The sequence below is a fragment of the Callithrix jacchus genome, chromosome 3 (genome assembly GCF_049354715.1).
Source record: "Callithrix jacchus isolate 240 chromosome 3, calJac240_pri, whole genome shotgun sequence".
Classification (NCBI taxonomy): domain Eukaryota; kingdom Metazoa; phylum Chordata; class Mammalia; order Primates; family Cebidae; genus Callithrix; species Callithrix jacchus.
Window position 1 is genome coordinate 72,054,310 of NC_133504.1, and position 26,686 is coordinate 72,080,995.

Sequence of the window (26,686 nt, forward strand, 5' to 3'; positions counted from 1 at the left end):
TTATTAGATAAGTAAAAAAAAAAAAAAAAGTCTATTCCATAGGCAGAGCAGCTTCCATTTTCTTAAAGTGATTTTATCTTAAGGTATCAATAAAATCAGCTAATTTAGGAAATTCTAGAGATGACATTGAGAGCAACAATAATATGTCCCTTAGAACTGAGTAAGCAAAGTCCTGGGTCATGCTGCCATGCCATGCTCAAAGAACTTGTGCTTAGGGGATCACATGCAATTATGATGGCATAACTGCAAGAGTATTTTCAACATGCACCTGAATGAACAGAATGTTTTTTTGCAACACAGATCCAGAAGAGCCTAAAGGAGTGTGTTCTGCAGTGAGTCAGTCTATGCAAATCTACCGTCAAAATCTGGGAGATTGAAGAAAGCAGCTGACATATCCAGTTGCTCAGAAAGAATCATTCAGTAGGGAACTTATCAACAGAAGCCATGCTTACGCCTCAGGCAGTGGAGAGACAAAATGGTAGATCCCTACACCATTAACCCCCAGCCCAGGGTTTATATATCACAGGGAAGAAAGGTATAGGATAATTGAAGTTGACTCCTCAGGGAGGTGCAAAATGCTATGTGAATCTGCCTAAGGTCTGGAGTTGCAGTTAGTACCAGGTCTTACACAAGGAACCATATATAAACTGGAAATATTAGAGGCATTCCCAGAACTGGGGTTAATCAGAAGTCAACATGGAAGATGAGCATCCAAGATGGAGTTGCTCTCGCCTCTACAGAGTAGAGTAACTGTATTCCAGGAAATCTAATAAAACTTGACAGGGGATGGATTAAAATTCTGAGGTCGTAATTTTATGTATGAATGGCAAATCACCACTAACCATTCATTTGTGGGGATTTTTAATCTGTTAATTTGCCTATAATCCCTCCTCCTCATAGTACACCACATGTCACTTTAATACTTCAAAAAATTAAATATTAATTTCCATTTTAATGTGAGACCTTCATTTCACAGATTTCTGATTTATTTTGGTATAAATATTGGCCTTGCTTCAGTAGAAGAGATTTCCAAGAAGAACCAAAGACTAGAAATTGTCCTATGAGAATCCTATCAACTTCCTAAACTGGGATTGACTAGTCAAGGGAATAGTAATTCTCTATTTCACAAAGAATTCTTAGAGAATAAGAATACAAAATCCTGGCATCAAGTTCCTTCTCCTTTATTCTTAGCTATAATCATGTTGATCATCTCACATTTAGATCTGTTTTAAATTATAGAGTTTATATTCTGAGGACATGGAGATGCTTCAGTTTCTTAAAAAATGTATTCTGTTTTGAGTTACACAAATCAATGAACATGTTTCTGTATTTGGAGAAGAAAGTCATACTATTATAATTCACAGAGAAATATTAAAACATGTTGGCTCATAACAGGTGACAAACCTAAAAGAATATAATGATTTAGATTAAACCCACATTATACTTCCTAATCTGAAACAAAAAATAATAACCTCAACATTATTACATGACAAAATAATTCTGGTATATACCTCAATCTGTGGGTGGGTATTAATTTATACATTGTTAAAATTCCTATTCAATATGATATGGTTGGTATTAAAGAAGAGTATTCTCAATGAATATTAGGTTTGGAGCAGATATTAAATTACAAATGTTCTGAGATTGTGAGGAATTTTTTTAAAGTCCTGTTATTTAAGACATAACTATGACTCCTGAAAACAGAGGTTTGTCTTGGCTACGACAGCATGTACAGTTTCTTTAGAATTATGCAGCAGAGTAATCAATAAATTCAAGACACATATGTAGAGTGGAGCTTTTGCTATCATTCTTTCTACCCACGATTGTAAGAGAATTTTGGGCTGGGTCCTTAGAGAAAATCAGACCCAGACATTTTTCCATAATTAGCTTTAATTCATTGCTGCTTCTATAAGACTGAACTAAAGCTGGTCTTCAGTGAACGTATTCCACTGGGAATTTCCAAACATTTATTCCTAGGATGTTTAAACAAGCTTCATAATAAAGTTAGACCCCTAAGATCAACCTAGTCTAGACTCATTATACTCTAGGGAAGCCCAAGAACTCTGACAGGTTAGGAATGCACTAAAGTGACTTTAAAATACCTGTTCTGGCAAGGATCCATATTCACATTTTTAAAGAGAAAATGATGCTGCCTATATACAGTTCAATTAGTCATACTGTATTGACAAGTATGGCAAGGATCCATATTCACATTTTTAAAGAGAAAATGATGCTGCCTATATACAGTTCAATTAGTCATACTGTATTGACAAGTAGAGACTGTTCTCAGTCGGGCATACAAAGAACATAGAAAGATAAAAATCAATATTACACTAGAATACAAAGTATTTTAAATAAATATTTTAATTCTATTGTTGACATTTACAAGTAGAAAGCATACAGTATGTTACAAATATCAAAATGTGAAAAATATGAATGTTACATAAGTAACAAATATAAAAAAAGTATTTTCTTACCTTCCCTGAAAGCAAGAAAACTATTCAGCATAGGAAAATATCAGTATCAAAAACACAGCTTAGGTGTAAAAAGGGTTTTTACACAGTATTAAAAAAAATGATCTACAAAATGACTGAAAGTAAGTGTTGAAATCTGATTTCATATAAATTATAAAAACTGGGTACTTAGAGTAAATGTTATCTGGTTGGAAAATAAGTCCAATCATAGGCTTTCCTTAGGTCAATTCTTTAAAATAGTAAAAGCATAGAAAACATTTTCAATAAATAACTTTTAAGAGTGTCTCTTAGAAGTGCTGCTGAGAACATCATCTGCATAGCAAGGTGGCAGTGTTCTGGGGACAACATGCAATCACTCTGTTCCTAATGGAAGCCTGATGAAAGTCAGGAGACTAGAATCATTTGCTAAAGGATCCAGAAGTTTTCAGACAATTCTGTAAGAAAGCATTAAAGTGCTGAACAAAATGACATAATTTCAGTACCCACTGTCATGTACAACTTACTCAAATACTCAGACATTTCCGAGCAACCTCAAATATGGAAACCATCATTCTGAAAAGTGTTAATATACCTAATCTTCATTCCACAATAGGAGGGTTCCTTTCTACACTTTACAAGGATTGGTTTAACATCGAGGATCTTGCAATGCAAAATATAATTATAATAATACAATGGAAACAATACACATACGCCACTGGGAAAGCACAAGTTCTTTTTGCAATGGTAAAGGTATCAATTTTTAAAAATCACAAATCAAACACTGCTAAATAAGAAAAATCCTCCAAATGCTGCATGCCACAAAACTAGTTACAAAACACAATGCATGCAGGGAAATAAATCCAACCACATATGTTTAAATTAACAGTAGCTGTGAGTCTGTTTCAGCAGCATTGTGGTTATTATTTTTAAAGTTTCCCCTCTACCACTCGTCCATACTGGCCTGTTTTTCAAACGTGACCCAACCTAGTCGGCAACCTTAAAATGGTTTGAGCACTTCTTGTTTTTATATTTTTATAGTGCCAGTACATGAACTTCACACATACTGTTCTGCTTCCCCATCTTTGGGGCCTGGCTTAGTTGTCCCAGCTTTGCCTTCTTCACTTGCTGCTGCTTTTTCTGGAAGAGATGCCAAATCTTTAAAAACATCTACATAATGGCCAAAGCCAGGGCCCCAGTTCAAAAGGTTGTCCCAGTTGAAAGTCCCTGCTTGCTGCCCAAGCTTCATGGGCAGCGTGTTGTCAGCAGCGCCTGGTGCAGCTGCCTGGGTGCCCACAGGTCCTCCCTCGGCCCTGCGGCCGTGGTACCTTCGAGGCTTCAGTCTGGCTCCATAATTATCTTCATCATCTGCATCAGATTCATTGACTTGAGATAATTTGGGCATCCTGGAAGTATATACCATTGGCTTCTCCCTGTCATATTCCATTTCTGAGCAAGTGAAAGACTCATGGGAGTCACTATCAGAAGAGGATTCTGGAGCTGGAATACCATCGGCTGGATTCCGTGTTCTAGACAGTGGCCTTCTGCAGTCCTCCTCTGAAGAAGACCTCCCATGGTCTGCACTGCAGATACTTGGGTTTCTAGGGCGAGGCGTGTTGAGCCTCTCGACTTCTTCGATGGAGAGTCCGACTGGAGGAGAAGATTCCAGTGGAATCTGCCCAATTGGCTGCTTTAGGCGACTCCCTGGTCTAGAACCATGTGATGCCATGGCCTGAGGACTCTTGCTTCTCCTTCCCAGCCTTGTGGCATAGTTGAAAATGCCAGGTTGGCAGGTGTCACCATGCATTTCCAAAGTGTTACCATCCCTTATAGGAAGATGCAATTCCCTTGCTGGGCTGTTTCTATAGAAAGTAGAAGATTTGGAGAAAGGGGCTGGACTGTGTCGGGACAGAGGGTTGGGAGTTGGGCACGCCGAGTGACTTAGGGAGCTGGTTCTCAAACCTTGACCATATGAAGGCTGGTAAGTCAAACTGCTTGCTCCTAAAGGCATGGGGGATTGCCTTGCAAAGCCTAGGGGACTGTGCCTCTGGATTGAAAATTTTGGTGTGTGGCTGCGGAACTGCTTGTAGTGTTGGATGATGTCTGCATCTGAAGGGGCGATGCTGCTGGCATTGTCAATGTCATAGTGCTCTATCTCCTGCTCTGGAGATGCCAGAGGGGCGCTAGGGATGGTTTCTGAGTTGTGAGGAATATCAGTTTCATCATAGATAAGGTAGGGGTTTTCCCTTTCAATGATATCTGGTTTTGGGTTTCCTTCAGGCTGCTTCCTCACGGTCATGTCATCCCCGTAGGGAGGGATATTGTCGGGGTCATCAAAAGCAACGTTCTCACTTCCCTTTTTCTTCTTCTCCTTTGGTTTCTTCTCCTCTTTGGGATCTTTGGCCTTCTTCCCCCTGCACTGGTTACACAGGATCAGGCTCAGGACCAGGAGGGCCAGGACGGTTGCACAGCTGCCCACGATGGCAGGCACAGCCCACAAAGGCAGTGAGATCTCTTCGGGGCCCTGACTCAGAACACAGACATGTCCTGCAGGACTTCCAGCTTTGCACACCTTCCCCTGAGGACACAGGACACCAAGACAGGCCACCACCATCTCACAGGTCCTTCCCGTGTGCGAGTCTGGGCAGCTACAGGTGAAGCCTGAGTGCAGGCCTGGCTCACAGCTGCCACCATTCTGGCACGGGTGGGAGGCACAGTCCCCAGGAGGAACACACCTGTAGGCATACCACTGATTAATGCACAGCAAATCGCCCCAGCAGGGGTTGCTGGCACAGATGTTTGGGCCACGACAGCCAATCTTCACCGAGGGATCTGTTTTTGAGATGGAGGCCAAGCTATGCTTCCCGCTGAAAGGAAGACTTTCTCCACCATACCACATAGAAGCAATGCAGCCATCAAAACCTGCTGAGAGAAGAAGCAGCAGTAAGGCTTTTTTCTAAAAAAAAAAAGAAAAAAAATGCTTATACTACATTGCTGGAAAAGTCCAGAAGTGGAAAAGTCCACTTGTAAAAAGAAACTTCAGAATCACTTCATGTGAATACCGAAAGCTCAGTCTCAGAGTCATCACCCAGTTGAAAGGTACTTAAGCTGTGCATCTTACAACATAACTTAGCAAGGTGTGTAACATTACTATGACCAAACGTGGGGCAGATTGAATCCCACTCATTCTGAAGATTTATGAATGACTTGGGCAGGCTGAATTTTCTTTTTCTTACTCATTTATTTAATTATCAATTTCCTTTCTTTTTACATTCTATATACCAAAAATTGCATACATACAAATAAAATGTATTTTTAAAAACTTGTAAAGAACATGAAATAGGCCAATGTCTTCAACTACTAAATTGTGCATTCCCATTGAAGGTAATGTTGCACCAAAGGTGTCAAACATAAGTTCTTGGGGAGCAAAAGAAAAAAATCTTAGCTATTACAATGGTCTGTGGACCTCCGAAGATCAGATGAAAACATACCACTGGTGTTAACATTTTATGACTTGGGGATGGCCAAGTTTAGACTATATTAAGTGTCTCTTTAGGGGAAAGATAAAGATAAAATACAAAGTTAAGAAACACTTTATGACACTTGAGTGCACAAACACAGCTGATGTTCCTATCTCAGGGCCCAAGAATCTATTTTGACACTACCAAAAAAGCAAAATTTATGTTGGCTTGTTTTCTCACAACGTTCTATAATTACTAAAAATATAAAAAGAATTTATAACCCAGACTTTAACTTGTATGCCTTAACTCTTTTACTCTCACATGCATTATTTTCCTCTTATTTAATGCATCGTTCTACCCTAGTGACATTCTCATCCTTGATATACTTTTTTCTATGAGCTTTTGTGACATCTTTTCCTTTTGTTCCTATATTCCTGATTTTCTTCCTATTACTTAGTCTCCTTTTCTGACTTATTCTCCTCTATGTAACCATTGACTCTTAGAGTTAATCAAGATGAGGTCCTAGGCTTTCTTTTCACTCTACACTCTCTTGTTAGGTGATCACACCCATGTTCAGTACTTCAGTTACCTGCTTCACTCTGACCACTCCTAAACATATATTTCCAGCTAAAGTCTATTTCTGAGTTCCAGCCCATCCATCCAAAGGATATTTTCAAAGACTATTCAAACCTAAAATGTCCCAAACCAAATCTGTTACTTCCTGAGATATGCTGCTTTTGCAGTGTTCTGTAGTTTCCTCTCTTGGTGACACTACTCTTCTTTGAGTTGAGAAGTAGAATCCTCCTTGAATTTTTACCAGAATCACTAACAGTTTGGTTGATATTAGTTCCCAGAATACTTCTCTGTCCACTTCCTTCTAACCCCTTGGCCACAACACTACTAGGAGTTCACAAGACATCTTGTCCAGATCCCAACTAATTTCTGTTGATCCACTCGTACCCTCCACCAATTCATTCTCCATGTTGTAGCCTAAATGATCTGTAATATTATTGCATCTCTAACTTGATCCTCCTGTGATTAAAATCGTTAATAACTTCCCATTGCTCTGTAAATAAGACCAAAACTGCAACAGGTCTAGAAGTTGCTTCATTCTCCAACTGCATCATTTGCCTGTGACATTAGCCCCCAGTGTGCTGTGATTTATAACTCAGATTTAATCTATTTCTTTAAAAAACTTTCTATCAACATAAATTAACCTTTCATACACTTTCATCGTTCTCCTTATCAATCAGATTTATGTATACACGTCAATTCCTCAGCAAAATTCCCCTTCCTTTCTCTTTTTTCATTATATTTTAGAATTCCACATTCTTCCTTTGCATTATTTATCATAGATTAGAATAATGAATTTACTTGTGTAAGAAATTGATTGATGTTTGCTTCCATTAATGGACCATGAAGAGAGTGGCTGTGAATGAATAAATAACTGAATAAATGTATAGAAAATGCTTGGTGGACAAGCAAAGCATCAACATTCCATGGACTGAGTTACAACCCTGGTAAGAAAGATGCAAGTTGCTCGAGGTGGCTAATAGTTTATTACAAACTTTCTAAAGAAAGCTATGACATTTTAAGAATATTTATTATTGATAGTATCAGACATCAAACTACTTTTTTAAACATACATTTTGTTGAATGAAATTGTATTGTATATGAGATTCATAATAAATGTGTAGATTTTAGCTACTCTTGCCACAAGAAAAAAACAATTATTTCTTGAGGTACAATTTTACCTTTCCCTCGTGATTCTACTTAACAGAGGCATTTACCTGCTTGGGCGTCTCGATGTGCTTGATTGGGTGGAATTCCTCCAAGTGATATAGTAAGCACATCAAGACCACCAAAGTCTTGGGTAGGGTGGATAATATCCCTGTTATATATTCTGTCAACAGACAATACGGTGGCTGTTCCATTTTTCCCAATTAGGAAAGTGTGCCAGTGGCCGTCTGCAACATACACTTCAGGAATATTTCTCTCCACTTTCCCAGCAATTCCTGCATCTGATGTAAAATGTACTTTGCCATTCTTAATCTATAAAACATATTAAAAATAATATACAATTAAAATATGGTATGCTTAAATAAAAGTAATTAATAACACTAAAGTTTAAATTTTTGACCAATCTACAGAAGATAGAATAGTGGAAGAATCTGATTTTATGAGAGTATACTTACACATCTTGTCTCTACAATTTTAGGCAACACATACTTTGATATTTAATAATTTCAATGGTTTTCAAAGTATTCTTATCTGTATACCTAATTTTTCAAAAAACAATGAATCATTTTCCAGAACACAGTTGAAATGGTAAAGGGGTGAATGCCCATTTTAAGATAACTAAATTATACGTTTTTGATTATTTGTACTTCAGTGACAACCTGCCATTGGAGTGTGTTATATTGGTTCGTTTAGTAAAAGGCCCGTAGTACCAAAAAACTGTGAAAACCACTTCAAAAAGAAAAATGAATGCTCAGCTAAAAAGGAAACATAGTTGGAAAATAAAGATGAAAATAATCATTTTAGCTGTCATCTTTTACACACCAGAATTTTGGGGAAAAAAAAGATGCCTATCGTTTATACCATTCATTGGGATCAAAAACTATGACGAATAAAGACTGAATTCTTAATAATGAGGTGTCTGGGCAAGTCTTCACTTTGGCTGTCTTTTACAATATCTAAGGGATATTTGGTTTATTTTATTTTGTCTAGTAGATAGAACATTGGGTAACAGGATGCTCCCACTCCATTTTCCAGCTACCAAGTTTCCAGTATCCTGAGTAGACCATTTTAGAAAATGAGATAATTTACAAGGCAAGATGAACATTTGATTCAGGGAGCATAAACCCGTTAACATTGCCAGACAGAGCTGGTGTCTTGGCAGGGGGATGCAGTGGCACTGTTCCTTAAATAACGGGAATGAAAAGATGGATTAGTTTATTTTGTCACTCAGATCAAATGCTATTTCTACATGCAACAAACATCTGGTAAAACTAAAAATCAGTTCATTTGTACTTTATGGAAAAGATGTCTAACACATTTACATATGTTATTCATATAGTCATATTTTATTAAAGCAATTTTTCCAGATAATAATACATTTTAGTACCAAACTAAAAAAAAAACACCCAGAAAATTCTAGCTAAATGACAATAACATTTCATCAAATGGGCAACATCTCATGACACTCAGTAAAAACAGCAACTTTTTTTGGTTATAGCTAGAGTCCTTTCTGAAAAACAAAACAAAACAAAACAAAAAACAAACAAACAACAGAAAAAGCCTCCTCTCAGCTCTTTCCTACAAATTGATTTCATCATGTCATCTTTTATTCGGTAAGTTTCTGATGAAAGAGCACTTGGAGCATACCACAAATTGAGGTGGAGAAGAATATAAGTTCCCTTTATAACATTCTTAATGCTTTCCTTCTCCCTGGCAGTCCTTTTCTTACCACTTACATAATTCCTAACTTTCAAAACATCATGCTGACTTTTGCTTGGTTTTATTTATTCATAAACAGTCAATGATGAACCACAGGAGCTGAAAAATTATTATCTTCTAGCGACCCAGTAGCCATTGTAATGTCACAGCACAGCAAATTACTCATTGCGGGGATACAGGTGTAAGCAAGCCTACTGCACTGCCGGTAAGTATAAAAGTGTATCACATGCAATTATGTACAATACCTAATACTTGATGAGGATAATAAATGACTATATTATTGGCTTATGCATTTACTACATTTTAAAAAAATCATTAGTTTAGAGGGTACTGCTTGTAATGATACAAAAAATAGCTGTAAACCAGCCTCATCCAGGTCCTTTAGGCAGCATTCCAGAAGAAGGCATTGTTATCATAGGAGATGACAGTTCTATGTGTGTTATTGCCCCTGAAGACCTTCCACTGGGACAGGATGTGGAGGTAGAAGACAGTGATACTGATGATCCTGATCCTGTGCAGGCTAATGTGTTTTTTTGTTTCTTAATTATTGATGCAAAAGTTTAAAATAAAAGTAAAATGAAATAAAAAATGCTTAAGATAGAAGAAAGCTTATAGAATAAGGGTATAAGAAAACAAAATATTTTTGTACAGCTATACAATGTATTTGTGTTTTAATTGTTATTACAAAAAGCAAAAAGTTAAAGAAATTAAAAGTTTATAAACAAAAACAGTTACAGTAAGCTAAGTTTATTATTGAAGAAAAAATATTTTTGATAAATTCAGTGTAACCTAAGCGTACAGAGTTTATAAAGTCTGCAGAAGTGTAGAATAATGTCTTAGACCTTCACATTGATCTGCCACTTGCCTGCTGACACACTGACTCAGAGCAACTTCCAGTCCTACAAGCTTTATTTACAATAGTGCCATTTGGGCAACACGTGAAACCTCATCTCTTCATTAAATACAAAAATTAGCCTGGCATGGTGGCACACGCCTATAGTCCCAGCTACTTGGGAGGTGAGGTGGGAGGATAAATTGAGCCCAGGAGGCAGAGGCTGCAGTGAGCCAAGATCGTACCATTGCACTCCAGCCTGGGCAACAGAACAAGACCTTGTTGCCCAGGCTGTCCCCACTTCCCCCTAAAAAATCTTCTACATAGCCTTTTTACTGTACCTTTTCTATGTTTGGATATGATTATATACACAAATACTTCCCAATGTGTCACAATTGCTAACAGTAGTTAGTACAGTAAACATGCCATACAGGTTTGTAGCACAAGAGCAATAGACTATTCCATATAATCTAGGTGTGTAGTAGGCTGTACCATCTAGGTTTGAGTAAGTTCACTCTATGATGTTTGCACAAGAATAAAATCACCTAACAATGCATTTTGGGAAATGTATCCCTGTCCTTATGCAACTCATGACTACATTTATTTGTTCATTTGTTTAATTTGAATCCACATAGCTTTGAATTCATTATTCCAATTCTGTGCCACCTATATTGCCCACTTAAACAAACAAACACAAAACAATAGGACAGATTTAGAGTAGAAATAAACTCCCTCATATTACTGCTATTACAGAACATCAAATATTGAGCTATAGGATATGCCATGAATGAAAAGAGATTTGTGAAATGCTTTAAATGTCATCAGCAAAGTTCTACACAAGTATGCTTTCCTTTTGCCTTTCTCTCCGAAATTTTTCTTCTTACTTTTTTCTTTGTTTGAATAGCCCCATTGATTCTACATAATCTTGTCTATCCTCTCATTGCTATTGCTGCCCACATGCAACACTGCATTTACCCAACACCCTTGTTCATTTTTCACAAAATGTCCCCATCTTCTGGCCGCTTCTCTCTCTCTCCCTCTCTCTCTCTCTCTCTTTCTCTGTGTGTGTGTGTGTGTGTGTGTGTGTGTGTGTGTGTGTGTGTGTGTGTGTATAGAGGGAAGAGAGAGAGAATGATAGAAAAAGAGAATGAGAGAGTGAAAGAGTGAGACCACACACACCATAAGAAAGAAATAAAGAAAAGGTCCGAAAGGGAACCCCCCCAAAAAAGGAAAAAGAAATCTTGGGGTCTTGGTGACCAATAAACTAAATAATAAGTAAAAGTCCATCCTATTCCGTAATAAGCACATGATATTTCTGTCTTCCAAATAATTTGCCTGCTTATAACAGCTACTTCCTTTCAGTTTATTTAGTTATTCTTAATTCATTGTTTTTATTTTTTCTTACCCATTTTCTTTACCTGCCAAGCCCCTTAATAGTTAAAAAGCTGTTTTTCAAAATTTTCATACAAAACTGTGCATTTCTGTCTGCGTTATTCATTTTTTATTAATTAACACTTACTTTCCTTTCAGAAAATAAAAAAGTCTAAGTTATTGCTACCAAGTTAACAAAATCTGGAGTTGAATGCTGTTGGCCTGTTGAAAATACAAGAATTTATGGTGACAAAATGAATCCTGACATTCAGGGAAGAAAAAAACTGGTCTCTGATTTTTTTCAACCACATTGTATTTTCACTGAATTCCTTGGCTTAAAGTGATAACGTACAGAAATATTTCATATATCATTTAAATGGCATGAGGTCTTGGAAACAGTTTAACAGATAACACACAGACCTCAATGCCAAAGCCCTCAAAACATATAAAATATGTTTCTTACAAAAGATGAAGGTTTATTTCTTTCTTTGCTTCTTTACATTGTTTACTTCTAATACCATTTTCAAGGAAAATTCTAAGTACAAAAAATAAGCTTATACAATGGCTTATGTGTTCTCTTTTACAGTGGTTTTATGAACTCTGGAACTGGGTTCTTTGTTTCAATGGAGGTAAAGTTAAAAGTGTTCTCTTGTAGGGGATTAGGGTAGAGTGTCTGCCATTCGGCACTAATGATATGTTGGGCCAGATAACTGTTGTAAAGTGCTGATGTTTGGCAGCATTCCTGACCTCTACCACCAGACGCCAGAAACACTCTCCCAACTCCCAACTGTAACCATTGAAAATGTCTACAGATATTGCCAAACATCCCCTGGGGGTAAAATCATTCCTAGTTGGAAATGACTAGACTAGAGAGATTATTATTTGAGAATGTAAGAAATATTGATTTTCATGCTACTTATTAAGTATGTTTATATGTGACATAATCATGGTTGGCTTCCACAGAGAAAAATGTTGAGGATTAAAAAAGCTTAAGTTTAGAAGTGAACATCTATTTTTATTTTTAGTATTATATGTGAATTAAACCTAATAATTTTCTGAGCATGTTGCTCTTTTTCTTTATGAACTATTCCTGAAGTAATTTCCAAATATTGACTCGGACGAAAATAATTCAGGAAATATGGATTTGTTATTTTAAGAATTTACTAAAATTTATATTAAATTTATCAGTAGAATGATACAAAGTAAAATTAATGGAAAGCAGTCAATATAACTAAACTAAAGAAACTTTGGTCTAGGAGATGACTTATTTGTGGGAAAGAAAGCAAAATACAGATTAAAAAATACGGAAAGCTCTGAACCAATGCAAAAATGTATATCGAATTAAATTATTTACCTGTACGTAAGTTGAGTATCTTATTTACAGATAAGAAAAAATTATGTAAAAGCCTAATAATAAATCAATCTATTTTCTCATGAAGTATAATTTTTAAGATTATTTAAAAATGTTTCATAAAGGTTAAGTGAAATTTTACTTATAATAAATTCCAAATGTACTTCACAGAGTTTACATAGTAAATTAAATATATGCTCCAGAAATCATATAATTTCAAAATGTTTTCCCATATCTCACAATGCTTTTCCTTATTCTGATCCTGTCAATTAACATATGCATATCAGTATTTGAAATAATTATTAGAGAAAAATATTTTTACATTTCAAAGACACATTATATTTTTGGTTTGCTTTGTTTAAAAGTAAGAAAAAAGCAGTATAAATTCTTACCAGAAAAATAGATTGCCACTAATTCTTTGTGTGCTGGCCTACCTGGCAGGGTTCTCTATTCTAAAGCAAGACAAAAGTGTGTAGAAACCAGACCATTCAGATCTCTGTTACTCTGGCCAATGCCTGGGGAATAGTTAAGATAGATGATATTGGAATAGCGCCCAGCATTAGTCGGAACTCTAATGGGTTGTAAAGAAAAGTACAGAAATTATGGGAGAAGTGATTTAAACCACTACACAGCAGGCGGTCTAATCAAATGAAGTCACCATTAGCTTTTATCTCACCTTCACAGTAGTGTAATTGCTGCTTTCTTGGATATGGATTAAAATGCCATTCTCGCTTCTGGTCCTAAATTTTACTTCCAGACTGTTCACTCCAAATGGCTCCAACATGGCACCTCGCATGCTTTGCCTTAACAAATATTCCCGCTTCTCATTCTGACTCATGTGGTAGTCCAAGCGCCCTTTGCCTTCTAAGGATAAGGCAGTGTCAGGAGTAATAGCTGAAAACCAAAGGAAAAAAAAGGAAAATGAATGCACTCATTTGGCATTTCTTGGAGAGTTTTCTATAGTGACAAGAAATATTAAAAAGGAGAATGAAAATGTCACCTTTTGGGAAATAATGTCTCCCAACTCAACTCTTAAAAAATAATTTATATTTATTATTATATAAGTTGGTTTCAAATGTTTACATCCATTTCAGAACCATGAAATGTAAAATACTTTGTGGCATCATTAACCATTTGGGAAATATTTACTAAACTATTTGCCACATTATATAAATCTTGAATACCTAAAGACATAGCCACTTGTTAGAAATATGTTCTTGAAGAATTTGTTTGTAAACATTTTCATTGGATTTCCAAAATATATGTTTGCATGGTTTTAAAATGATTTGTAATCTTTAGTCTCTAGTATGCTATAAATTTGGACAAAGACGTGGACAATCAAATATTTATATTTGTAACTAACTTTATTTCTAGTAGTCATCAGATATAATTTATCGTCATGCATAATCAGTATGTATATTATAATTGATCATAATCTGAAAAAATCCACACTCCAGAAATATAGAAGTTTAAGTTATAGAAACAAATGATATAGGTAAAGAAAAGAGATTAAGAAAATGAGCTCAAAACAATTTCAGCCCTGAATGATGCACTGAAAAAAGATACATTTTATAGTATGTGGGTTATATCATGATTTAAGAAAAAGAGTCTCAGGCATTTATCTAGCCAATGATTCATCTCATATTTCAGATATAATTAGGATCCTACTTACTAAATATTTATTACTTTAAAAATCACGTGACAATGTTTTCTATATTTTCATTATATCTAACATAATTACACACAGTTATACTTTCTGCTACTAACATCTTTTAGATTATATTATAGCCTCAAATTTATTATGCATTTCTATTCATTTTCATATTAGAATTGAATCAAATGATTCCTTAAATGTGGTCAGATACCTGCACTACAGTTAAGTAACAATCTGTTTGAAAATGAAGAATTTTTACACAAGAGGAGCCATTAGGGTTAGTTAGTGAACTGTGCAGCTTGAAATTAGAGAGCACGATTTTCTAACGATGATGTGAGCATCATTAATGTCTAAATAATAGTAACATCTGGGCTTAGAAAACAACTGATGACAGGGTTTTTAAAAGTAGTATTCAGAACTAATTCTGGTACTTGTAAATCAAACTGAAAGTATCAACATTAAGTTTAACCTATTATGATGCCATTGTATGATGTTTTGAGCTCAGTGGTGAGTAATCTTTCTATGCACAAAAAATCACCAAAAAAATATAATGATGCAAAAAAAGCCTAAATATAACCATTGACTTTTTAGATTGCCTATCATTCTTATAAACAAAAATAACTGAATATTTTAAAAATGGAAGCTATAGATTTAGTTAGTAAATAATTATTTAAAAGAATATCATTCTTCTTCAGATTCCAAAAATAACTTTTAAAATGTCACTGTATTTTACCAATTATTGCCCATTTAATATTTTCAATATTTAGAATGAAAGCATAATTTTTAATTCAATTACATACTTGGGTGCACATATTTTAATTTTCATAGTTATTATAATTTCCAGGGGAAGACGGAAGACCTTACATACATTTTTCACAGTATTTCCCAGTGAATCCCTCTTTGCAATGACACTGCTGCCATGACCAGTAATCCATACATGTGCCACCATGTTGGCATGGGCTGCGAGTACAAGCACCTTCCAGCCTAGGGCATCTAAAATAAAATCATATTGAAAGCCATAAGGCACATACAAGATGAGGAGAAGTTTGCTGAAAGTGAATACAAACTTTTGTTAACCTGTTTAATTTCAAGAACTCGAATACTTGAAGCTCAAGTTACAATTAATTGGGAGAAACAAATCAAACCAGAAGTTTTCCTAGAAAACACAGTCTGCCTCACGCTAACGAAGAGTCAAGAAAGAAGACGTCTTACATAATAATGAAAAAGATGTGACAATTTCTTCTTTAAATTAGCTCTTATTTGAATAAAATGCCTTGGTCAAATAAACACTTTGGTTAATACATGTGAGCCAGGGACCACATATTTTTTGACACATGTCTACCAGGCTACACATGCAACTAATGTTTATTGAATGCCTACCAGATGCCAAGTACATGGAAGTAAAATAATGAAAAAAAAAAAAAACAAAAAAACCATGCACTCAGGAAGTATTTGTTTTTCCATGTGGAAGAGACAAAATAAAGAAAAAAATAGCTATTGGAAAAATTAAGGTGAGAAAGGGTATAGTGTGTTTGGGGGTTTGCTGAATCTTTAGTTTAGGCAGCAAATTAATCTTTGTTAAGACCTAAACAAAATAAGGGAATGAAGTGTATCTTGTAGAATAGCCTTTCAGCTAGAGGAAACAGCCAGTGAGAAAGCCCTGGAGTGCAAGTGTACTGCCATGTTGGAGAAACGCCGAAGCCCAACATGGTTGGAGCTCAGGGAGGAAGAAGAAGAGTGGTTAGATATGGTCGGAAGTTAAGGGTGCTGCCAGATCATAAGAATCCTGTTAGTCGGGGTTAGGACTTTGACTTTGAAGCTAGGTGAGATGGGAAACTATCAAAGCGCTTTGAGCCAAGAAGTGAAAAGAATTGACTTGTGTTTTAAAAATGTCTTTCTGGGCCAGGTGCGGTGGCTCATGCCTGTAATCCTAGCACTTTGGGAGGTGGAGGAGGGTGGATGACAAGGTCAGGAGTTCAAGACCAGCCTGGTCAAGACGGTGAAGCTCCGTCTCTACCAAGAATACAAGAATTATCCAGGCATGGTGGCAGACACCTGTAATCCCAGCTACTTGGAAGGCTGAGACAGAGAATTGCTTGAACCCAGGAGGCAGAGGTTGCAGTGAACTGAGATCGTGCCACTGCACTCTAGCATTGGCGACAGAGTGAGACTTCGTCTCAAGAAAAAAAATAGTCATTCTGGACATAAGGTCTAACAGAGCTAGTTTTGGCTCTGTTAGTTAAGTATAAAAGTTTTGGCTCAGTAGGTTTTGACCTAAAAAGATGTTCACAAAATATCTTTAAATGAAAAAAAATTAATATTTTAAAAAGTACTTTGTGAACATGGAGAGAGATACAAAAGGATGCACACCAAAGTATTAACCATGGTGGTAATCCCAATCCTGTGTTTCTCTGTACTGTTTGATAGTGATAATAGTAAACTTTGTGACTTTGTAACAAAACAATAAGCACATGTAGAAAAAGAAAGGAAAATGCCAAATATTATTAAAATACTTAAGTTACAAGCATTAGAAAGTATTCCCAGCTTTGTCTTTATGGTTTGATTTCAAGTAGTCTCATCCAAAAGAATAATATGAGCAAAGATTCTGTGAAAATGTGTTAATCACAGGGTAATTGCTTTATTAATAAAATTGAAAACAACTAAAGGGTATAGCAATAGCTAAAATATAGCACATTCACATTATAGGATACTAAGCAGTCATCAACATGACAGTAACCTAAGAGTAGTCATCTCTGGTTGGTTAGATTATACGTTAATTTTATTTTCTTCCTTGTGTTTTTTTCAGAATTTTTCAAACTTCAATAATGAACAAAAGTAATTTTAAAATAATTTCTACAATTCCCAAGTTATTGCTAGAAACCTAAATCATAATCAAATAAAATAACCTTGCAGTTCATAATTAATCAAGTTATTACCTGTTTTTAAAGGTGCATCAAGTTTTTGAGAATATGTATGTTTATAAGTAAAACTATTTAAGGTCAAATAAAGTTCTATGTGCGCATGATTGCTAACATTTATATATCACTATGTACCAGGGTCCTTTCTATATAATTTACCAACTTAACTCATTCAATCTTCACAACTCTTTGTAAGAGGGTAACACATATACATGAACACATGCAAATATATACATGTATATATATATATATATATACATGTATATATTAGACTCTAGAAAACAAATATTAATTTTCTAATTAAATATCACATTTTATGCCAAAATTTCAAAAGTATATGTAAATATTTAAAATTCAAAACAACGTAAATCATTTGGTAGTTTTAGAGATTTGCGCACAATAACTTCATCTTTTGATGCTCACTGAATCATACTCTTTTTTGCACTTTTTTTCTTTAAAACCGTAAGAAATAAAATTGCCATACTGATCTAGGATGCCTTGTGCTGCCAAAGCTTGACTGGGTTCCAGAGGCCTTCCATTGACTGCAAACTCCATTATACAGCCAACAAAATCATGGCTTTCCACGTGTCCTCTCCTCTGAAGGATTGGTTCTAGCGATCTGATACCTCCAACTGTGACTCTATTTGGCTGAACATCAAGAGTCCTAAATAAAAAATGAAAGATATAAATATTAGTGCCAAAAGAGTACATTTTTAGTATAATGTTTAGTTCAAATTAGAGTAAATATAGCTTTTTTAGCATTTATTATAGTGTGATAAATTTTAATGAAAAACATAACACATAGAAGAGTGTCCCATAAACACACAGAGATGTTAGGCTTCCAAATTATGAAAAATACTAAAACTTAAGGAAATTATATTTTCAAATAGTCAGATTAGATGCATATTATCACAATACCGAGTCAGTAAGAAGGAGCACATTCTCAAAGGGAAGATAATGCTGCAGAATTAGTGGCAACTCTAATATTTATGTTAGATTACATTGCTCCTTTCCTGCAGAAATGATAAGGGGTATCAGTAAGTTGGTCAATGCAAGGGATGCCAATAAGTTGACTGAGGCAGTGAATGATGTGTCATGATGCATGACTACTTATTTTTCTCTGTTTATCATTTTTCCTGTTAAACTCACTTATTTTACTGCTGAATTCAGTTTTAGGTGCTGTGGAAACATATCGGTTAATTTTCACATAAACTTTTAGAAATGCATTTGAAAGAACTGGGGTCCTTATCCTACATGTTTTCCAGGTCATAGGCAATTAATTCATGAATCTTTCCAAAGACTACTGGCTATATTTAATTTCCTTTTCTCCAGTTTTACCCTATTTCTATCACTTCATTTCACACATTTTAACAAATTTTGCACAGTAATTATTGACTATTTTATGTTTTGAAAATTTCAGGAGGGAAATAAAATATCTTAAGCTTTATGTAGTTCTTAGCATCATAAAATTATTTTTAGGTGTAAATTTTCATTTAAAAAGTTTTAAGTAACAATAAAGATTAAACTAATCATATTCCTTACCAGTCATCGGAAACTGCCACATTACTGATAGTACAATATCCTGGCTCTTGGTTCTCAGAACAGGAGTCCAGAGTTAAGGAGGCTGCCTATGAAGCAAGAGAAGGAAATGTTCAACTTTGAGTTCTACCGCCCCTATTAGTCTTTCCAGCCAACACTACCCAAGACTTGTTTCTATGTGAACATAATTTGGAAACTGTAAAAACATCTTGATTTAACGTATAAATCACATAATAATACTGAATTATAGGCACGTGTTTCTTTGATATCTCTAAAACTAAAATTATGACTGTCTTTACCTATAAGGTAAAGGGTATTTTGAAAAATCTCCCGCTCCCTTGTTTTATAGATGAAAAAAGATAAAAATGCCATTAATCTTCTTTAGAAAAATACATGGTAGTCTGAAACATCTTCCTGGGGGTAACAATCTTAAGAAACATGTTTATTGTACTATCAAGCTATTTTAACAAAAGAAAAGCCACTTAATTTTTGATTTTCAAAAGTCTAATTCTAATATGATTTCAGCCATATTTGCAAAAAGATTATAAAAATACAGTATAAATATTATTATAGCAATCTATGAAAATTTAAATATTTGGATTAAAGTTTGAGATATGTTAAACAAACCAAGTAAGTGATCTTCTCATTTTTGTTAAGAATAATTGTAAGTAACATTATAGCATATCTCTGTATAATCAGGGTGTATTAGTGTTAATCACTTTACAGTAGAAAATCCCCAATAGTATTTAAATAATGACTATAGTCATTTTTGCATATCCCCTTGAGACAAAAGCTTTCTGTTTAGTAGAACATCTGAATACTCCTTTGACTGATAAATAAAGTAATAAACTGATGGTTAAAAGGCCTCAGAATATGATAACCATAGAAGTCAGAGTCCTATATAATGAGTACCAGCAACTGAGATGGCTGCAGTCCAGTCTAAGACCAAAGCTGTGTATAAATATGATTGTGTAATCTGCAATGCTATTGTGATGCACCTCCTTTGTTCCTCAAACTTCATTAAAATTTGACAAATGACAAACTTTGCATATTTTGGTTGCTGAAATTATAAGAAAAATAGAGTGTAGTGCCAGTAAATCACAGGAATAGTCATAATTCATTATCCGAATGGACAGGAGGTTTAAAGGTTTCTCCCAATGCAGACAATAAAGTGTTATTCTAAATTTATGAATGCCGTAGACAGGGGTAATCCAAATTTGTTACATATATAAAAGAGAAATAAAAACACAATGCAGCCATCCATTTATCAGAATGCTTATTATTTCAGTTTAATAAGAGCAAAGCAAAGGCAGGAAACAGTCCAAGAAGATGAAGCAAGTTGACTAATAACATGCCTCACTTAAATGCAAATTTTTCAATGTCAAATTTTCTGTATTAAAAAATCAGGCCACTTTCATTATGAATGAAAATGGTTAATTTGCTTATTATCCCACTTATGTCAATATTGCTTATGAATTTAGGCAGTGTCCATAAACCATATATTTAAATGGGAGACTTGTAAAAATTCATGTGAAGTATCTCACATTTTAAAAATAAAGACTGAATTGAATTTGTATTCAATTTATTAATTGTTTAGCAAATATTAATGGCTAACATATTCTTAAATATTTCTAAGAGTTAATTATTATAAGATCCATACAATAAACTCTTTGAGCCATGTGGATTTTTTTCTTGCCATTGTTTTCAAGTAATAATAAATACTAACATTTTTAGGAAAAATTTACTCTTCCAATTCCCTGGCAAGATATTCATGCCTCATTTAGTTAACTCTTTTGACAGTTATGATTATTTCTAGTTATCTGTAAAATGGGGTGATAACCAATCTCAAAAGCAGTATTAGGTTTTCATAATTCAACTTCTGTTGCTTAGATGACTATTTGATTGAATGTATATTATGCAAGTATCCTTCTAGAGATCCCTAAAACTGTCATAAACTAGAAAGTACCACATGGATATTTATACATGCCTCAACTAGAAAAGCAACCTTGGATAACAGAATTGTATTTCAGTCATTGTTAGTGTTTCATATATGTCTAAAAGCTTGGGGATACTTCGGAGTTAAATTTTCTTTCTTTTACTGTTGAATTTTTCTACCTTTATCACCATAAATTAAAATGTTTTACCCGTACTTATGCAATGATTTAAAGCCTAGAGGTTAATGATTTTGCCAGTTTCAAACCAAAATTATTCTGAAATTTAGAAAATGACAAATTCAGAATCCAGCAGGAGGCTTATTTGGATGTTTTCTGGAACAGAAAGACATTTTTCCTATGACTCAAGTAATAATGACAGAGTTTTTTTCACATTTGGAATTACTAAAAATTGATGACTATGCTCACAATAATACAAGTAAACTGCAGTACCTCCCTCTCCACTCACCTCTTACTCCTCTGTCCTTGTTTGATAGAATCAAATGCTCATGAAGTTTAATGCAACCTTGGAGGTCATCAGGTAAAATCATTTACTTTACATTATAGTGTACTTGACAACATATCAGAAATATGGTTATCTTACATATGTGCCATGGGGTGAGGTGATATCTATTATTACTCATCAGTTTTAGGATATTATTATGGCTAACGTGAGCCCACTCTATACATATCATTATCCAAATGTTTTTCTAATTCTTTAAGGCTTAATATTTCTGGTTACATCAATCATCAGGAATATATTAATTATTTAAATCTATATTCTTCCAAGGTATTTCTCTGAGCACACCAGTTTGATATTATGCTGATTTTCAAAATCTCAAACAAAAATCAATGCAATAAACTATTACTAATTAGAAAATATATTTTATGCAAAATTTGTTTGTTATACCTCTACTAACGTTCATTGAAGTCAGGTTGGATTTTTAGGTACTATTCATAATTTAAACTTCCTTGAGATCAAGATCAAGTAAAATATTCTATTATGTTTACTTCAAAAGGTTATATGTAGGTAGTGTTGGTGATAATTCAGAGTGACTAACACCTGGTTAAGCATCTAATTCACAGAAATAAAAATTTAATTATGATTCATATTAACCTTTATAATAATATAGAAATGTGGGCATATTTATAATTAAAATATAAAATATGTCTTGACATCATTTTCAGAATGTTGGGGGTAATTTTATTAAGTAAACACCATATAAGTTAAATATATTAGAAAAATGTTCCAGCTAGAAAATATTAACCCTAGGTTCAAAAGGAAATGAAAAAGAGTATATAACTAAAATGATTGATAAAAATCATACAATACTTTTGTTTTCCCATCAGTATTCTAGCAACATATATTTAATAACCTGGTAGGACCCTGAAAATAGCTTGACGGATGTGGCGATATCCACAAATGAAATGTCTGAGAAGCTACCCTTGACCATGTTTACAAAATCACTTGGTTATCTTTAAAGCTAATCACTATTCTTTCTCTCCCTCATAATTAAAAATAGTTCTGTATTTTAAAATTGCTTAAATTTCCTCTAATGTTGTAGTAAATTAGAGTGGAGGAGAGAAAAGTCATTGTGTCTGATGTCAATTCAAAGTAAACATGGATTTGTAAAATTTTCCTGAAAGTAAATGATAAGTTTTGTTCTTTGATAATAGATTGCCTGTTATGGGTATTGGTCAAAATAATTAATATTATAAGGTAGTTTCTGTCTTATGCCCTTATGAAATTGGTAATTATAGACTGCACAAACTTTAGCCTTTAAAATTAACTATGGGTCATAGGGAAAAAAAAACTAGCAAAAGCATGGTTAGAAACATTTTAAATATTACTTCTTAATGTTGCCTATATGCATTCAGCAATAGAACATATTCCATAAGTTTAGTGGCAAAATTTCTCTGCAGTTATACAAATGTATGATTCACATGAACAGTCTAAGAGCTATGTAAGTTACCATATCTTCTGAAGATTGCTGTGAAGTCAGAAATAAAATTACAATCATTTGGATACCAAGTTTCTTCATTTAAAAATGAGCACTTATTTTGTTGTTTAGGTTAAGCTTTCTTTTTAATAGTTAAACATTTTACACCATTCTAGCCCTTTATCTAGTGTAAATTATAAATCTTAACAGTAACCACACTTTTAAAGGCTCAAAGCTAAAGTGCAAAAATACTTTAAGACAGATTTGTTACCATTTTCTTATAAAAAAATCCTTGATAGCTGTTAGAATTGGGGAAAATATGGAGAGAAAATTCTGAAGATAAAGAAAGAATAAAAATAAATAAGCCCTTCCATTCTATTACACCATGTCAAGTATTTTCAAACACTAATAAAGAAAAGATGTGATGCATTTTCCTTTAGAAAGAAAAATATTTATTTAATAAATAGATGTGTCATTCTTATAACATGAAAGCCACATAATAAAATTAATATAATCTATAAGTACATGCATGCCTCATTTTATTGCACTTCACTTTATTGCATTTGGAAATATTTTGTTTCTTACAAATTGAAGATTTCTGGTAACCCTGCATCCAGCAAGTCTATCGACACCATTTTTCCAACTGCATGTGCTTGGGTTGTGACTGTGAGTCACATTTTGATAATTCTCACAGTATTTCAAATATTTTCATTATTATTTTATGTGGCATGGTGATTTGTGTGAGTGAAGTGTCTTTGGATGTGACTTTTATAATTATTTTGGGGCATCATGAACCGTGCCACATACAATGGCAAGCTTAATTGGTAAATGTTGTTTATGTTCTGGCTGCTCCATCAATTGGCTGTCCCCAGTCTATCTACCTATCCTCAGGCATTCTTGTATCCTGAGATACAACACTACTGAAATTATGCCAACAAACGATCCTAGAATGGCCTCTTAAGTGCTCAAGTGAAAGGAAGAGTTGCATGTCTCTCACTTTATATCAAAACGTAAAAATGATTAAGCTTAGTGAGGAAGACATGTCAAAAGCCAATATAAACCAAAAGCTATGCCTCTTGTGCCAAACAGACAAGCTGTAAATGCACAGCAAAAGTTCTTGAAGGACATTAAAAGTGCTACTCCATTTGGGAGGCCGAGGCGGGTGGATAAGGAGGTCAAGAGATCGAGACCATCCTGGTTGACCTGGTGAAACCCCGTCTCTACTAAAAATACAAAAAATTAGCTGGGCATGGTGGCGCGTGCCTGTAATCCCAGCTACTCAGGAGGCTGAGGCAGGAGAATTGCCTGAACCCAGGAGGCGGAGGTTGCGGTGAGCCGAGATCGCGCCATTGCACTCCAGCCGGGGTAACAAGAGCGAAATTCCGTCTCAAAAAAAAAAAGTGCTACTCCAGTGAATACACAAATGATAAGAAGGCAAGATAGCCTTATTGCTGATATGGAGAAAGTTTCAGCAGTGTGGATAAAAGATCAAACCTCTTACAACATTGCCTTAAAGCAACGCTTAATCTAGTAAAAGGCCCTAACTCCCTTACATGGCATGAAGGCTGAGAGAGGTGAGGAAAAAAACTACAGAAGAAAAGTTGGAAAATAGCAGTGGTTGGCTCATGAAGTTTAAGGAAAGAAGTCATCTTTGTATGTAAAATACAAAGCACAGCAGCGAATGGTTGATACAGAAGCTGCAGCTAGTTATCCAGAAGATCTAGCTAAGGTCGTTGATGAACGTGGCTGCACTGAAGAAAAGACTTTCAATGTAGAACAAACAGCATTTTATTACAAGATGCCATCTAGGATTTTCATAGCAAGAGGAAAGAGGTGAATGCCTGGTTTAAAAGCTTCAAAGGATAGGCTGATTCTCTTGTCAGGGGTGAACAAAGCTGGTGTCTTGCAGTTGAAACCAGTGCTCCTTTTCCAGCCTAAAAATCCTAGGGTCTTTAAGAACTGTGTTCTGTCAGTAAACAGAAATGCCTTGATGACAGCACACCTGTTTCCAGCATGGTTTATTAAATGCGTTTAAGCCCACTGTTGAGATCTACTGCTCAGAAAAAAAGATTACTTTCAAAATATTACATCTGAAGGCTCAGATGTTTGTTAGCATTTTTAATAATGAAGTGCTTTTTGATTAAGGTATGTACATTTTGTAGAAAAGTCTTTCTCCTCTGTTTTTAAATTGTTTCTTTAGTCAAGGCAGAAATACTTAGGAAAGAAAGGTAGTTACTTTAAGTATATGCTAGTTTTTAAAACTAGCCTTAAAACATACAGAAAATATCAATAAAATTTTTACTCACTAGGCTATTTTCTTAATTGTTCTCTTTTTTATTGTTTTTGGACAGAGTTGTCATGAGCAAATGAAAAATATTATTTCTAAGATGTTATTCATAACTAAAGTGTTCATTTAATGAATAAACATAATTTAACATCGTTTGCACCCCAATTCATACTTTATTTCAAGATCTAATTGGATATACAACAAGAGTAAAATGAGATTTATGTAGGATGAAATACTCACCATTCCTGCTCTCCTGGCAATCACGGTGTGAAAATGTCCATCTGACACCTTCTTCATGGTGGTGAGTTTATATGTACCACTGCCTAAATTATAAGAGAATCTTAGTCTTTCTTCAGCAATTTCAAGGGCCAAAAACTCAGCCCGGTCACCTGTCTGGTTGTCATAGTTGTAAAGCAATAAGGCATGACTTTTAATAGTGGCAAATTTGACATAAATATAGTTGTTATTGGGGTCCAAGCTTGGAAATTCCATGTATGATAACTCCTCAAATCCATAACTGTTCAACTCGCAGTGTTTTCCAAAGACACCTGTTGGAGGGAAAATTGATAAAGTAGCATAAATTTTCAGAGAAATTTTATTATACATTTTGATTAAAATACTTTTGGATTATAAAATGAGCCATGTTTTAACAACATTTTTGTTATGTACCAAAAAATTCTATCTAAAGTTGCAATAGAATTACGATCTTTATGAATTAATGATCTTTAAGACATGACAGAAGTGATTAACTGATATAATTATTTTTCATTTTCTAGGGAGCATATCTACATGTGTTTGTTCCTAAAAATCATAGGCTTAGTGGAATGGAGTATGTCTGAAGAGATTTCTTTCCCTAAAAAGTTTCAAAATTTGTTGATTTTTTTTCTTTTTTTTTTTTTTTTTAGATGCAGTTTCTCTTTTGTTGCCCAGGCTGCAACAGCACAATCTTGGTTCACGGCAACCTCCATCTCCCAGGTTCAAGCAATACTCCTGCCTCAGCCTCCCAAGTAGCTGGGATTGCAGGTGCCTGCCACCACACACGACTAATTTTGTATTTTTAGTAAAGACAAGGTTTCACCATGTTGGTCAGGCTGGTTTTGAACTCCTAACCTCAGATGATCTATCTGCCTCAGCCTCCCAAAGTGTTGGGATTACAGGAGTGAGCCAGCCACCGTGCCTGACCCAATTTTGTTGATCTTTTCTGAGTTTTATTATGGTATAATTTTCAGCCAATATACTTCCTTTATAATATATAGCTCTTTTTTTTTTTTTTTTTTAACTCTGTTGCACAGGCTGGAGTGCAGTGGAGCAATCTCGTCTCACTGCAACCTCTGCCTCCGGGGTTCAAGTAATTCTCCTGCCTCAGCCTCCTGAGTACCTGGGATTATGGGCACCTGCCACCGTGCCCAGCTAATTCTGTGTTTTTAGTAGAGACGAGGTTTCACCATGTTGCTCAGGCTGGTCTCGAATTCCTGACCTCAGGTGATCCACCC

General features: G+C 34.8%; 1 protein-coding gene across 2 annotated transcripts in view; it reads right to left on the minus strand.

Moving 5' to 3' along the window:
* Positions 1-2,346: 2,346 nt before the first annotated feature.
* FAT4 (FAT atypical cadherin 4) overlaps positions 2,347-26,686 on the minus strand; it is a 175,459-nt gene continuing 151,119 nt past the window's right edge. The window contains exons 11-17 of one of the 2 annotated variants that reach the window (XM_008992730.5): positions 25,434-25,741; positions 19,039-19,124; positions 17,981-18,160; positions 15,447-15,571; positions 13,601-13,818; positions 7,702-7,963; positions 2,347-5,372 (exon numbers count right to left, since the gene is read on the minus strand). In XM_008992730.5, coding sequence (XP_008990978.4) covers positions 3,508-5,372; positions 7,702-7,963; positions 13,601-13,818; positions 15,447-15,571; positions 17,981-18,160; positions 19,039-19,124; positions 25,434-25,741 — 3,044 coding nt within the window. In that variant the 3' untranslated portion in view covers positions 2,347-3,507. Of the gene's footprint in view, positions 5,376-7,701; positions 7,964-13,600; positions 13,819-15,446; positions 15,572-17,980; positions 18,161-19,038; positions 19,125-25,433; positions 25,742-26,686 lie in introns of both variants that reach the window. The other variant, XM_008992729.5, reaches the window with a different exon arrangement.